The sequence below is a fragment of the Phoca vitulina genome, unplaced genomic scaffold (genome assembly GCF_004348235.1).
Source record: "Phoca vitulina isolate PV1807 unplaced genomic scaffold, GSC_HSeal_1.0 scaffold6, whole genome shotgun sequence".
Taxonomy (NCBI): Eukaryota; Metazoa; Chordata; class Mammalia; order Carnivora; family Phocidae; genus Phoca; species Phoca vitulina.
In genome coordinates this window covers 55,756,591-55,771,288 of record NW_022589709.1, presented here as the reverse complement: position 1 = coordinate 55,771,288, position 14,698 = coordinate 55,756,591, and the positions used below count along the sequence as shown (strand labels likewise).

The 14,698-nt window shown below is 39.0% G+C and overlaps 2 protein-coding genes and 1 pseudogene across 7 annotated transcripts in view; 1 reads left to right on the top strand and 2 right to left on the bottom strand.

Annotated features, from left to right (window-relative positions):
• Positions 1-14,698, top strand: part of CDK7 (cyclin dependent kinase 7) — a 49,029-nt gene that overhangs the window by 12,408 nt on the left and 21,923 nt on the right. For 3 of the 6 annotated variants that reach the window (XM_032404275.1, XM_032404280.1, XM_032404279.1), the window contains 6 exons: positions 221-339; positions 1,819-1,918; positions 9,125-9,211; positions 10,501-10,650; positions 12,835-12,982; positions 13,379-14,666. In XM_032404275.1, the coding sequence (XP_032260166.1) occupies positions 221-339; positions 1,819-1,918; positions 9,125-9,211; positions 10,501-10,650; positions 12,835-12,982; positions 13,379-13,407 (633 nt within the window). In that variant the 3' untranslated portion in view covers positions 13,408-14,666. Of the gene's footprint in view, positions 1-220; positions 340-1,818; positions 1,919-9,124; positions 9,212-10,500; positions 10,651-12,834; positions 12,983-13,378; positions 14,667-14,698 lie in introns of those variants that run through there. The other 3 variants (XM_032404276.1, XM_032404277.1, XM_032404278.1) reach the window with 2 other exon arrangements.
• Positions 9,219-14,698, bottom strand: part of CCDC125 (coiled-coil domain containing 125) — a 34,431-nt gene continuing 28,951 nt past the window's right edge. Inside the window, exon 11 of the mRNA XM_032404274.1 lies at positions 9,219-9,727. Coding sequence (XP_032260165.1) covers positions 9,719-9,727 — 9 coding nt within the window. The 3' untranslated portion in view covers positions 9,219-9,718. The remainder of the gene's footprint in view (positions 9,728-14,698) is intronic.
• Positions 9,985-10,492, bottom strand: LOC116632356 (annotated as a pseudogene).

The window sequence follows — 14,698 nt, the reverse complement described above, 5'->3', positions numbered from 1 at the left end:
CAGTGACCCAAGATCTTGATCCAAGGTCTCACTAAGTAATATAACCAATCTTATTTTGCTTTGGTAAGATTTTAACGTCAATGAAAAAAGTACTGATTATTGTTTAAATTTAGGGTTTTACCCTATTTTTTGCAAAGTTTAAAGTGAAGCCAACTAAATATATCATTATGGTATTCTCTCCCACCTGCTTACTTGTTTATTTAAAACCTCAATGATACAGGATCTAAAACCAAACAACTTGTTGCTAGATGAAAATGGAGTTCTAAAACTGGCAGATTTTGGCCTGGCCAAATCATTTGGGAGCCCCAATAGAGCTTATACACATCAGGTTGTAACCAGGTAAGAATCACTTAAAAAACTGAAAGTTTATATTGTGCAGGATTAATTTGTTTTTTAATTTTTTAAAGATTTTATTTATTTATTTGAGAGACAGAGCATGAGCAGGGGGGAAGAGGCAGAGGGAGAGGGAGATGCAGACTCCCTGCTGAGCAGGGAGCCTGATGTGGGCTTGATCCCAGGACCCTGAGATCATGACCTGAGCTGAAGACAGACGTTTAACCTGACTGAGCCACCCAGCCATCCCTGTTTTGTTTTTTTTTGTTTTAAGTAAGCTCTATGTAGGCCTAACGTGGAGTTTGAACTCAGGACCCTGAGATCAAGAGTCACATGCTGTACCAACTGAGCCAGCCAGGCACCCCCTGAAAGGGTTTAAAAGGATAAGAAAATAGGAATTGGAGACAGTAAGAACAGACAGCTTTTCAGAATAACCAGAGAATGTGGAGGTAGCTGTTAGAGGAAGTTGGGCCTAAAGAAGTTTTTCTTGTTTGTTACTTTGTTTTTTAGTTTATTTTTTAAGGCTGAAGAAATTATGGTATGTTCGAATGTTAGTGGGAAAAGTCTAGTGAAGAAGAAAACATTGATGTAGGAGACACAGAATTTCAGTATCTTTGAAAATGGTACCATGCTACCTGGTTCCCCAAGTTGACATATTAGCATTAAAACAGTTCAGGACAGTTCATCTGTAGTTGGGAAAGGCAGATTGTGTGAATTATAAATGACCATAGGTGAGTCCATGGGAATTTTTTTTCTTTTTCCCTTTTTTTTTCCCCCCATTACTTGGATTTTTTTCAGTGAAGTCAGAAGTAAGGTCATTGGCTTAGAAAGGAAGGATGGTGTTGAGAGTTTCAGGATAGAGAAGGTGTTAATCATCTATGATTGGGAGAGTAAATGGACCAAGGACGTGTATAATTTTCAGTATAGAACTGCTTGTTTTTGTTTTTTTTTTTTTTTTTTTAAAGATTTTATTCATTTATTTGACAGAGAGAGAGAGATAGCGAGAGAGAGAACACAAGCAGGGGGAGGGGGAGAGGGAGAAGCAGGCTTCCTGCGGAGCAGGGAGCCCGATGCGGGGCTCGATCCCAGGACCCTGGGATCATGACCTGAGCCGAAGGCAGATGCTTAACGACTGAGCCACCCAGGCGCCCCTGTTTTTGTTTTTTTTAAGATTTTTTATTTATTTATTCATCAGAGAAGAGAGGCAGAGGCAGAGGGAAAAGCAGGCTCCCCATTGAGCAGGGCGCCCGATGCAGGACTTGAGCCCAGGACCTGGGATCATGACCCGAGCCAAAGGCAGACGCTTAACTAACTGAACCACCCAGGAGCCCTGGAACTGCTTGGTTTTATAGCCAATTTTTCTTGAGTTAATATATCCATAAAAGTGAATTTCATCAGTGGGATGATGTTTTGCTGAGGAGTTTTCTCCAAGAAATACTTTAATAATTCCATTTTAAGATTACATTATTTCTTTTTGTTCTTCAGGTGGTATCGGGCCCCTGAGTTACTCTTTGGAGCTAGAATGTATGGTGTAGGTGTGGACATGTGGGCTGTTGGCTGTATATTAGCAGAGCTGCTTCTAAGGGTAAGTCTAGGATTGATGTATACACTACAATATTGTAATACCTATTTGTATAACTTGTGTAAGAATTATCTTCCCATAGATAATTCTCAGAGAGGAGCACCATTCTTCCAAAAATGGCCAAAAAACAGACCATTTTAAAAAAAAGCCACCTCCTCCAAAGCAAACCTTTTTGTTAATGTTAATGTGAGATGAGAAGACCTCTCATTGAGGACAGTAAAGATTTTATTATAGCTCATTTCTATAATCTAAAATAAAATTATAATAAAACTCATCAGGCTGTAATATTGTAACATCTCTGCTGTAACTAAAAGTGTTAGGATGCACTTTTGTAGTCCTGGGACTTTTTTTGTTTGGGGCTGTTAAAAATTACACTTTAGGAGATTTGTAACACCAGCCACCACAGCTGCATTCTCAGCAGAGTGTGGGTAAGATTATTTTAGTTCTGTTCAAACTAAGTAGATGTGGTGGTCCCGTAGCATTTCTCTGGACTAGAACCATCTTAAAATAAAACATCGTCTCGCTACCCGCACTGGAGAGAAAGATGGTGCCTTAGAGACTTTTCTTGAGCTATAAAGTTTAGTTTAGCCTTTCTGAATGATGAAGGCAAAGGAATATTGGGGAATCCTTCTGAAGCTGAGAGTGTTTTCCTCCCTGCCTTCCAGTTTCCAACCCCTACTCTTCTCCTCAAGTGATATGTATTTAAAGAAATGTGAATCAGAGACATAAAAATACAGGTTTTTAGTTCCTTGAACACAGAAAATAGCTTCTATATGCCACAAAGAAAAGTTACCTTCTCAAACATCTTTTTTAGTTTGGTGTGAGTTCTCTGCATCATTTGGAGAAGCTCGCTCCTCTGGGTGCTTGCAGAAGAAACACACATTTAGATTTGAAGATGAATAGTAATCCCTGTGCTAGTGATGGGTCCTGTGGATGAGCTGTGTGACAGCTCTGCTACTCACGAAAACACAGAGTTTACATTTGAGAATCTGTCAGCTCCCCCAAACACAGTTCATTCATTACCAAGATATAACCATAGCCCCTGGGGCGCCTGGATGGCTCAGTCGTTGGGTGTCTGCCTTCGGCTCAGGTCATGATCCCAGGGTCCTGGGATCGAGCCCCACATCAGGGTCCCTCCTCGGCGGGAAGCCTGCTTCTCCCTCTCCGTCTGCCCTTGATTGTGTTCCCTCTCTTGCTGTGTCTCTCTCTGTCAAATAAATAAAATCTTTAAAAAAAAAAAATAGCCCCTAATGTTATGAATTATCATTCCATTGAGAAAATAAGTGGAGAGATACAAGTTAAAAATGAACAGGGGCGCCTGGGTGGCTCAGTCATTAAGCGTTTGCCTTCGGCTCAGGTCATGATCCCAGGGTCCTGGGATCGAGCCCCACATCGGGCTCCTTGCTCGGCAGGGAGTCTGCTTCTCCCTCTCCCACTACTCCTGCTTGTTCCCTCTCTTGCTGTCTCTCTCCCTCTCTCTCTCCCTCCCTCCCTCTCTGTCAAATAAATAAATAAATAAAATCTTAAAAAAAAAAAAAAAACAGGTTGGAGGGGCGCCTTAGTGTCTCAGTTAAGTGTCCGACTCTTGATTTCAGTTCAGTTCATTATCTTAGGGTCGTGTGGAGCCTGCTTGGGATTCTCTTTCTCTCTCTACCCCTCCCCACCCTTGTCCCACTGTTCACACTCTCTTTCATTCTTTTTTTTTTTTTAAGATTTTATTTATTTGAGAGAGAGAGTACTAGCAGGGGTGAGGGGCAGAGGGAGAGGGAAAACAGATTCCCTGCTGAGCAGGGAGCCTAATGTGGGACTCGATGCCAGGACCCCGGGATCATGAGCTGAAGGCAGCTGCTTAACCGACTGAGCCACCCAGGCGCCCAAGTGATAATTATATCTTAAAGATTTTCAATATGGCAGGGCAAAAACTCCCCCCCCACCCTTAATAAATTATCTCGAAAAAGGTATATAAAGGCCATGTTTGAAACTAGGAGATGCCCATAATACTATGCCAGAAGATGTAAAACCAGAAATGAAGGCGGCTTAAATTTTACAGAAAAAGAGGCCAACTAGAGGCAGTTTTGGCTTGGCACACAGAATGCTAAAGTTGCTTAGTTATTGAGAAGCACCTGTGATCATTGATGACAATAATGAGGTATAAGACTAAAAACTGGGTTGGTCAAAAAAAATTGTATATGGGCAGTTAATACCAGGGTCCCTCTACACAGCTAGGTCATGTCCCTTTGTTCAACTGTACTTCCACCTTATTTATATCTCCACTAGAGACAGGTTTATTTTCTAAAGAAATTGAAACACAAATCTCCAGACATAGCCATTCTTAGACACAGTGGAGGATGTGGGTGAAAACATGCAAATTACATAAAAGTCTGTACACTGAACAGTAAAACCTTCAATGTAGGTCCCTGCTCAGCTCCCAGAACGCTGGTAGCCTTTGTAATAAGCTGTAGTAACTCTTTAACCCAGGCAAAAGATTAGAGGATCTTTTACTGGAAGAACTGAGTGGCCCCATAGAATAGATCCACAGATAACTGGCATTAAACTCCCCACCCAGTCTTTCTAGAGAAAGCCTTTGAGTTCTAATCAATGTTTTTAATACCTTACCCTTGAATGGTTAGTCAGTGATTACCACATAGTTATCAAGGATTTCCAGATATTTAATGAAGGCTTCCAGCATGTAGGAATTATAAGGTAATTGGCAAGGATCATTAGATATGGGATGCCTGGGTGGCTCAGTCGGTTAAGTGTCTGCCTTCAGCGCAGGTCATGATCCCAGGGTCCCGCTCCGGCTCCCTGCTCAGCAGGGAGTCTGCTTTTCCCTCTCCCTCTGCCCCTCTCCCTGCTCATGCTCTCTCTCTCACTCTCTTTCAAATAAATAAAATCTTTTAAAAAATAAATAAAAAAGAAACTTGGGAAAATAGGTAGCAGAAGAAAATTAACCCTCCACCCCTACCACACCTTCAGAGAACTAAGAGAATATACTGCATCTGTAAAACAAGAACATGATGCTCTATTACTAAAGGAACAGTCAAAGAATAAGGGATACTTGAAAATTTCCACATAGGGTAACTAAAAGCAAATAGAAACAGTGGAAAGATTGGAAAAGTTAGCTAAAGAATTCTTTCATCAAGTAGGACCAAAAAATAAAACTAGCAGATTGATCCAGGATTGATCCTAGAATATAACAAAAAAGAACAAAGAAAATATAAGATAGGAAATTCACAAGACAATAGCCCAGCATTGGTGGATATGAATTGACTTAAAGTGCCAAAAAGACTCTGCACGGTGAATGAAAAAATACCCATGCCAAGGCATATTGTGAAATTTCAGAGTACCAGAGTATAAGAAAAATACTTTATTTCCACAGAGAGGAAAAACGGAGAGCTTACATAGAAACCATAATGAAGGATTAGGGAAAAGAATGGCGTCTGACTTCTCAATAGTAGCAATGATATCTGGAAGACAATAGAACACATTGTGGAGGAAAATAATTTTCAACCTAGAATTTTGTGCCCTTTTGTATTTTCAGTTAGCTTTGAGAATAAATACAATTTATAACACTAAAAATTTTACATCTGCTTCCTTTCTTAGGAATTTATTGGAAGCTGTGCTATTACATGAGAGTAAATCAAGAGAAAGATGTGGGATCCCGAGGGGTGCCTGAGTGGCTCAGTAGGTTAACCGTCTGCCTTCGGCTCAGGTCACGATCCCAGAGTCCTGGGATTGAGCCCCACGTTGGGCTCCCTGCTCAGTGCGGAACCTGCTTCTCCCTCTCCTCCCCACCTGTGTGCTCTCTGTCACTGTCCCTCTCTCTCCAATAAATAAAATCTTTAAAAAAAAAAAAAAAAGATGTAGGATCCGGAGAACATGAGATTGAGTACAGAAAAGGGGTGAATAGAATTCCTCATTTAATAGTGAAAGGAAGTTCTGAGGAAGCAGGTGTACATCAGGCCCAGAAAGCAACTAGTCCAGATTGAAGCAGAAGGGATGAGAGTTTCAGCAGGGGAGTCTCTGGGGAGAAAAATGAGCCTCAGTGTGCCCACCAACAAGCTTCAACAGTTTTTAACACATGACCAGCTTTATTTTATAATTCTCTCACACCACATTTTTTTTTTTTTGCCACAAATCCCAGATATCATGCTATTTTCTTCATACTACTATGTCTCTAAAAGATTAGAATTTTTTTTATTATGACTACAATACCATTATCATCTCAAGAAAAGGAAGGATAAATCAATACCAGTCCGTGTTCAGATTTCCCACTTTTTCTCATAAATGTCTTTTATAGTTGGTTTATTCAAGTTGAGATCCAAAGTCCACACATTAGGCAGCTCATTATAACTTAAAAATTTTACATCATGGGACGCCTCACTGGCTCAGTTGGAGGAGTGTGTGACTTTTTTTTTTTTTTTTAAGATTTATCTAGAGAGACAGACAGCGTGAGCAGGAGGGGCAGAGGAAAAGAGAGAATCTCATGCAGACTCCATGCTGAGTGCAGAGCCCGATGCAGGGCTTGATCTCACAAACCTGAGATCACAACCTGAGCTGAAACCAAGAGTCGGACACTTAACTGACTGCCACACAGGCACCTTGGAGCGTGTGACTCTTGATCTCAGGATCATGAGTTTGAGCCCCACATTGGGTATAGAGATTACGTAAATAAATACTAAAAAAATTTTTTTTTACATCATACCAAAACACCCATCCTTAAAATCTGATTAAATTGCCAGCTTGCCCACAAAATTATAAGGCTATGATGATGAGTGTCCCTTTATTCAGATCTTTTTTTTTTTAAGATTTTATTTATTTATTTGTGAGAGCACAAGTGGAGAGGGGAGCAAAAGGAAAGGGAGCTCAACATGGGGCTCGATCCCAGGACCCTGGAATCGTGACCTGAGCTGAAGGCAGATGCTTAACCGATTGAGCCACCCAGGCCCCCCTCTTCAGATCTTATAGTACAATTTACTTTAGTAGTCTGCAAAGTAGGAGATTATCTTTTGAAGTATGAGAAGAAAATATTAGCATGCCTAAAAATAGTCATGCAGTGTTAATATAATTTCAGGTTTCTTTTTTTGGGTGCACATTTCATATATACATAATAGTCCAGTGTTATACATAGGGATTGTATTAAATCTGGATCCAGTCAGAAAATAGAAACCACATATTAAAGAGGGAAGTTTAATATTAAGAGTTAACTATGATTAGCTGTTGGAATAATGACAGATTGACTAATAAAAAGTAAAGAGAGGGGTTCTTGGGTGGTGCGTTTGGTTAAGTGTCTGACTCCTGGTTTCTGCCAGGTTGCAATCTCAGGTATTGGGCTCTGTGCTCAGCACTGAGTTTGCTTAAGACTCTCTCTCCCTCTGCCTACCCGCCCGCCCCCACGAGTGCAAGTTCTGTCTTGCTAAAATAAATAAATCTTAAAAAAAAAAAGCAAGCAAGCAAAGAGAATATTTTAAAGAATATACGAATAGTCAACCGGAGCAGCCACCCTAGGACTGAGACAGAGCACCCAAGGAAGAGGACGCTGGGACTGAGACCTTGGAAAGGGCACAGTGTGGCACACTGGATGATAGAGAAGTTGCTGTAGAGCTGTGTTGGCAGAACTTGTTGAAAATCTGTCCTCTTACATGCAGAGGAAAGCTATTCTGGGAGAGATGGTTTTCTGGAGGCACTCTGCTACACAACCCTTTGTAGAGGGAAGCGGTTCTGTGCACTGGGCACTGAAGAAGGTGCCCACCGTTATGGGAACCTGTTGCTAGAGAAGCTGAGAGTGCCCCAGGAGTCGGCTGGGCATATAAGCTAGAACCAGGAAGCAGAAGTCTTCCTACAATGTTTCTCCAGCAGCCTCTACTGACAGAGCTTCAGCTGCCAGAAGAAACACATTTAAAGGTCCACATCTATTTTCTCAGAAAAGGCAAAAAGGGTGAGCTTGGAATAAATTGATAACTGGTAGAGTTAAATGCTTTTTTGACAGGGGTTGGTGGAGGTGGTGGTAGTGGTCCACAGTAATAGAAATGTTGGAAAGCTGGTACTTGATCTCATCTTCTCATTGAGTTGATAAACTTTCTCAAGGCCTCTAACAGTATGGAAGGCCTCTTGTTATTCACAGAGCAAACTCTTTTTTACTCTCCTATGTATTTACATAGATGTTTGAGAATGAATTGGAAAATAATGTCTGTGTATAGCAAGGATTTTAATTATTTATTAGTTTCTAATTTTTAACTTGTAATCACTTTTCCTTTTAAAGTTTGCATTATACCTCTTCAGAGAAATAGTATGCCAAGATATTATTTAAATAAGATTGTAATATAGATGTTCTTCTGCCTGGCAACCATTGCTCCTGTACTTTAGCTAGAATAGTTTTCCTCCGTCTTAACACTTTTCCTCTGGCTAACTCTTATCTTTCAGCTTTCTCTGCTCCTTCCTCTAGGAAGCCTTCCTTGACCTATTAGAGTGGGCTAGGTGCTGTTCTGTGTATGCTAGTATCCTGCTCTCACTGAAAACATCATCTGGCAGATGCCCCTTTAGTTGTATTACCAGCATTCCCTACATGCACCCTATGGGAGAGCAAGGACTGTCTTGTTCACTTTTTTTTAAGTATGCTCCATGCCCAATGTGGAGCCCAGTGTGGGGCTTGAACTTGCAACCCTGAGATCAAGACCTGCGCTGAGATCAAAAGTTGGACACTCACCTGACTGAGCCGCCCAAGTGTCCTTGTCTTGTTCCCTCTTTAAATGCCTAGGGTTTAATTAGTTAGCACAGTACCTATTACATGGTGTTTATTAAAGATCTCTGGAGTGAATAAAATGGGAAACATGATGCTCTTTATTTGGTTAGCAGTGGTAGGATCCAGTGCCACATCTAGTATACCTCAGACTACATTTTGATTTTTGTTAAAGTTTAGTTTTGTATTTTTTTAAAGATTTTATTTATTTAATTGCCAGAGTGAGACATAGCGAGAGAGGGAACACAAGTAGGGGGAGTGGGAGAGGGAGAAGCAGGCTTCCTGCTGAGCAGGGAGCCCGATGCAGGGCTCAATCCCAGGACCCTGGGATCATGACCTAAGCCGAAGGCAGACGCTTAACCGACTGAGCCACCCAGGCGCCCCATAGTTTAGGTTTTTTATTAAATTTATAGTAGTATTTGTATAACTATTATAAACCACCTTGAAATACCTGCATCTCACTCTTTCAGGTTCCTTTTTTGCCAGGAGATTCAGACCTTGATCAACTAACAAGAATATTTGAAACTTTGGGCACACCAACTGAGGAACAGTGGCCTGTAAGCCTTCCTACATGTTCTTTGAAATTTAGTTAGGATTCTTCATGTTGATGTCATGTAGATATTACTTAAGTGTATTCATTGTCTTAATTTACTAGTAATATATACTCTGAAAAATTTATATCAAATAGAAAGTTAAAATTGTGGTATACTGTCCAGCCTTCTTTGTACATGTTGCCCTTTCTCCATCCCAGTAGTTCCCATTCCAGGGTTAATCACTGTCAATTTGGTGGAAAGTCTCGCTATGAGGATACATATACAAGCACATAAACATAGAGTTGCATATTCTGTCTTTTCTTAATAAAAATGGGATCATACCATATAATTGTTTTGCAACCAACTTGCTCTTTTTACTTAATATTTATTACTGACCTTTTTCTTTTTAACAGCTGCATGATAATTCATTTGATGGGTATTTCATGTTTATCAACATCTCGGTGGATTTAGGGTATATTGAATTTTCACCAACAGTTAAGATGTCTCAGTACCATGAATATTTTTAACCCATTACCTTGTCTACAAAAAAGAAAAATTTTGGGTAAAATTTACACCAATTTAAGTTGCTAAATTTTATATATTACAGTTCAGTAAGATAATCTCACTTGTTTATTCTTAAAATTTTTATTTATTTATTTGAGAAAAAGAGCACGAGGAAGGGGGTAGGGGGTCGGGGGTAGGGACAGAGAGAGAGGGAGAAGCAGACTCCCCACTGAGCAGGGAGCCTGATGCAGGACTCCATCCCAGGACCCTGAGATCATGACCTGAGCCAAGGGCAGACACCTAACTGACTGAGCCACTCAGGCACCCCTCACTTGTTTATTCTTAAATTAAAATTGTAAACCTTTAGATTTTCCTAACCCTATTACAGCCCATCTCCTGAGAATAAATACTAGAAAAGAGAAATTTTAATCAGACTCTACCTTCTGATTGAAACTGCGGTAAAATTTTTTTCAAGCTCTGAATAGCTATAGGAATCTCAGCAGGTGTTAGAGGAACCAGTTCAACCTTGCCATAGTGCCAAAATGTGGTCAATCAAGGTTTTGAAGTAAGTCATAGCAGCGTTCACAGCACCAGGTCTTCTCCACAAGATTATGAACAAACTGGGCCATGGTTCCAGGATGGAAAGTCCAGCGCCCCGGATGGCCACTGAATCTGACCAAATGATTCCTGACAGTGGTGCAGAGCAATTCAGTGGAAATCATTACATTCTCCATTTGACAGTTTTAGTTCTTCATTTCAGAACTATATGCCTTTCAGTCCTTAAGTTTGAATTATAAATATTTTTACAGGACATGTGTAGTCTTCCAGATTTCGTGACATTTAAGAGTTTTCCTGGAATCCCGTTACAACACATCTTCATTGCAGCAGGAGACGACTTGCTAGATCTCATACAAGGCTTATTCTTATTTAACCCATGTACTCGAATTACAGCAACACAGGTATTTTAGCATATCTTTCTTATATTAGGAAATACGAGGATAATCTTAATTCTGGCATAGATAAAAGTAGAATTTCTTAAGATTTTCTAACATTCTTTAAGTACTGTAAAGATGTGTTTTTGTTTTAAGGAATAACAAATTTTATCTTGTCCCCAGGCTACAAGCTGTTCAGTCTGATACTAAATTACATCAAGCACACATAACAACAGGAGAATTTACTTTTGTTAAGGAACATATAAATATATATTTATTTCATAATTAATTGGCTTTCAAGTAGTTTACCTAGAGAAGAAAAAATAAGGGTTCTGTACTTGTTAAGATAATGGTTATTTCAATTAGGTTTGTGCTAGCCTAATGCCAAAAGTGTTTTGGTTTTTTTCCCCATGAAATACAGTCCCAGTATGCATCCTGATCATTGTCATAGTCAGAAAGTGATAATGGGGAAGAAAATAATACAGTTCTTTTCTTTTTTTAAAGATTTTATTTTTTTTTTATTTTATTTTTTTTTTTAGATTTTATTTATTTGAGAGAGAGAGACAGAGATAGTGAGATAGAGAGGACAAGTGGGGAGGAGAGGGAGAAGCAGGCTCCCCACAGCAGGGAGCCCGATGCGGGACGCGATCCCAGGACTCTGGGATCATGACCTGAGCCGAAGGCAGACCCTTAACGACTGAGCCACCCAGGTGCCCTAAAGATTTTATTTTTAAGTAATCTCTACACCCTACGTGGGGCTCGAACTCAAATCCCCGAGATCAAGAGCTGTGTGCTCTTGTGACTGAACAAGCCAGGCACCCCAAAAATCATATAGTTCTTTTCGTTTTGTTTTTTGTTTTAAGGTTTTATTTATTTATTTGACAGAGCACAAGCAGGCAGAGCGGTAGACAGAGGGAGAGGGAGAAGTAGGCTCCCTGCTGAGCAGAGAGCCCAACATGCAGCCTGATCCCAGGACCCCGGGATCATGACCTGAGCTGAAGGCAGACACTCAACCGACTGAGCAACCCAGGCACCCCGTATAGTTCTTAATACAACTTATGCTTACAAGAGATTGAAAGATACTGTAAATAGAACAAACATTGATACCCTTGTTTAAGGGAAATAAGAATCAAACTCAAAAAACATTAGGAAGACCAAGAATATCTGCTCTTATAAAAGAAGGGAGAATGTTACCAAACAAAAAAATAAAAGCCCTGTGGATTGGGGGGCAAAATCCAATTTCTTTGTTTTAAAAACAAGCACAAAACAAAAAAGGATAATGTCACAAACACTTAAAATTGGAGCAGGGAAATGAAGGAATGCATCACAGTACAATGATTTGGCTTCATAAAGTAAGACTCTGATTAAAATGAAATGTCACAGGTTTTCATATCTAACAAATGATGTTAATGTACAATATACCAAGAATACAAAGTAGATTTTTTTTCACTTAAGTTTATTACAGACTACCAAATCATTGTTTACTACATTTATTTCTATAGGCCATCTCTTTTTGGCAGTACATGATGCTACATTAATACATACATGCTAGATATTTTACCATTAGAATACCTCGTTACCTTTCCATCCATACACATATATTTATTACCTCCATCATAAGAAACTTGAGACTAGGTCAGATTATCTAGAAAGTTGTTTTCATTAATAGTAAAACTCGAAATTTATAGAAAAATACTAGTTGTGACAATTTATGTGGGTTGTATTTTGATAGAGTACATTTTTTAAAATGTGTTCTGGCTTTGTCAAATAAAATCTTTAAAGTAGTGTCTTTTTCTTATGGTAATGGAATTATCAGCTGATCTTAAGCTCTTATATGTCTATTTGTAGTAATGTGCTCATCTAAATTCTTGAAATTAATTTCGTTTTGGAAGTGGGGTATTCACGTAGTGTTTTTAATATTCCCAACAATTCTGGGGGTTAGATTTTCTTTTAAGATTTTTTTTGAACAGAGGGAGACCTAGTGAGAGAGGGAACACAAGCAGGGGGAGTGGGAGAGGGAGAAGCAGGCTTCCAGCCAAGCAGGGAGCCCGATGCGGGGCTCGATCCCAGGACCGTGGGATCATGACCCGAGCGGAAGGCAGACTCTTAACGACTGAGCCACCCAGGCGCCCCTGGAGGTTAGATTTCCTTAAACACAGTTCAGATACTCACTTAAAATGCTACTTTCCTTGGTATGTTTCCTTTTTCAAGGCATTGAAAACTAAATATTTCAGTAATCGGCCAGGGCCAACACCTGGATGTCAGCTGCCAAGACCAAACTGTCCATTGGAAACTCTAAAGGAGCAGTCAAATCCAGCTGTAGCAACAAAACGGAAGAGAACACAGGCCTTGGAACAAGGTAAAACTTTCATTTTCATAAGAAATGAATTCAGAAAACTCCGAGTAGGTAATATATAGCTAGTGACCGAGGGGCAGCTAAGAAATGTAGATTGTGAGCTGTTTCGGAAGTGTGGTACAGAATGTGGTATTTTAGTGTTATTTGTTTCCATTGAAAATAATTAAATCAAGCTTTTTAAAAGGATATGGACACTTCTGAGTATACCTCAGAGTTGCGAGAACTTATCAATATGTACCTTATTTTCTTCATAAATTTTTACTGGTATACTGTATGCTTAATGTTAAATAAGTCTTATTAGCAAATCAAAGCAAGTAAAATGAATGTAGTTGGAATGCAGTGACTGGTTAGAATTGCTGTAAGATTAAATGTGAACAACCTCATTTTTTTTTCACCTAGGAGGATTACCCAAGAAGCTAATTTTTTAGTTACAGAGATCACTGGACAGTATTTTACTACTGAAGGAAATAGTCAAGGCAAATAATGGAGAAATAGTAAACGTTTAGTAAATGCTGTAGAAGGAATTTGTAAATATTCCACACATGTAAAATATGTAAAACTGGATTATTTTTATTAAATGTATTTTAAAACAAACTTAATTCTGATTTTTTTGATGAGAGTACAAAAGTAAGATTAAGTTCAATTCTCTGAAATGTAGAATTGAAAATGCATTAAGGAAACCTTAATAAAAATAATCATCAGTTACTTTGGTGATCTGGCCCACATAGCATCACAGATTTGTAGTAGCAGGGGTAGTATTCAAAAATTGAAGCAGTAATAGAAATGTAGCATATACCTCCTACCTAAAGTTAACAAATGTTAATATACTAAATAGGAAAAAAAGAAAAAATTACAAGTGAAATTGAGGTCCCTTTAATATGTCATTCCATTCTTTTCCTTTTCACCTTCCCGAAAGGAGAGTGACTCTCAGGAAATGAGTGTGTCCTTCCATGATTTTATACTGCTATTTTATAAAAATACGTGTAATAATACACCGTATTGTTTTGGGTCTCAAAATTTTATGAGTGATAGGCTGTACATCTCATAATTTTTTTTACTCAAAACTTTAATTCCTTCCATGTTAATACATATAAATCTAGTTTATTTAATATCCATTTAATATATAAAAATATATATTATGTATATAACACTACATACTCATGCTTTATGGACTGTTATTTTTCTTGTGCTGTATAAAAATTACCATAAATATAGCAGCTTAAAGTAACACAAATTTACTAGCTCACAGTTCTGTAAGCCAGATGTCTGACCTGGCCCAACTGTGTTTTTTGCATAGGTCAAAATCAAGATGTCAGTTGATCTGAGTTTCTAGGGAAGAATTGGCTTCCAAACTCATTCATTTCATGCAATTTTAATGCACCTGCTTCCTGTCCTGGTAGCTGTCAGCCAGAGGCCTTTCCCAGCTTCTTAAGGCAGTCCACATGCCTTGTCACATGGTATTCTCCATCTATAAGCCAACAGGTGTGCTTAGAATCTGGTTTCTTTGCTACCAAGAGAGAAAACTCTGCTTTCTTTAAAAAGACAAAATAGACTACATCAAGATTTAAAACTTGTATGTATCAAAGGAGTGATAAGCACAGAGTGAAAAGATGCAAATCATATATCTGATAAGATAGCTCAACAATAAAAAAATATTAAAAAATGGGCAAAAGACTTGAATAGACATTTCACCAAAGATGATATAGAAATGGCCAATAA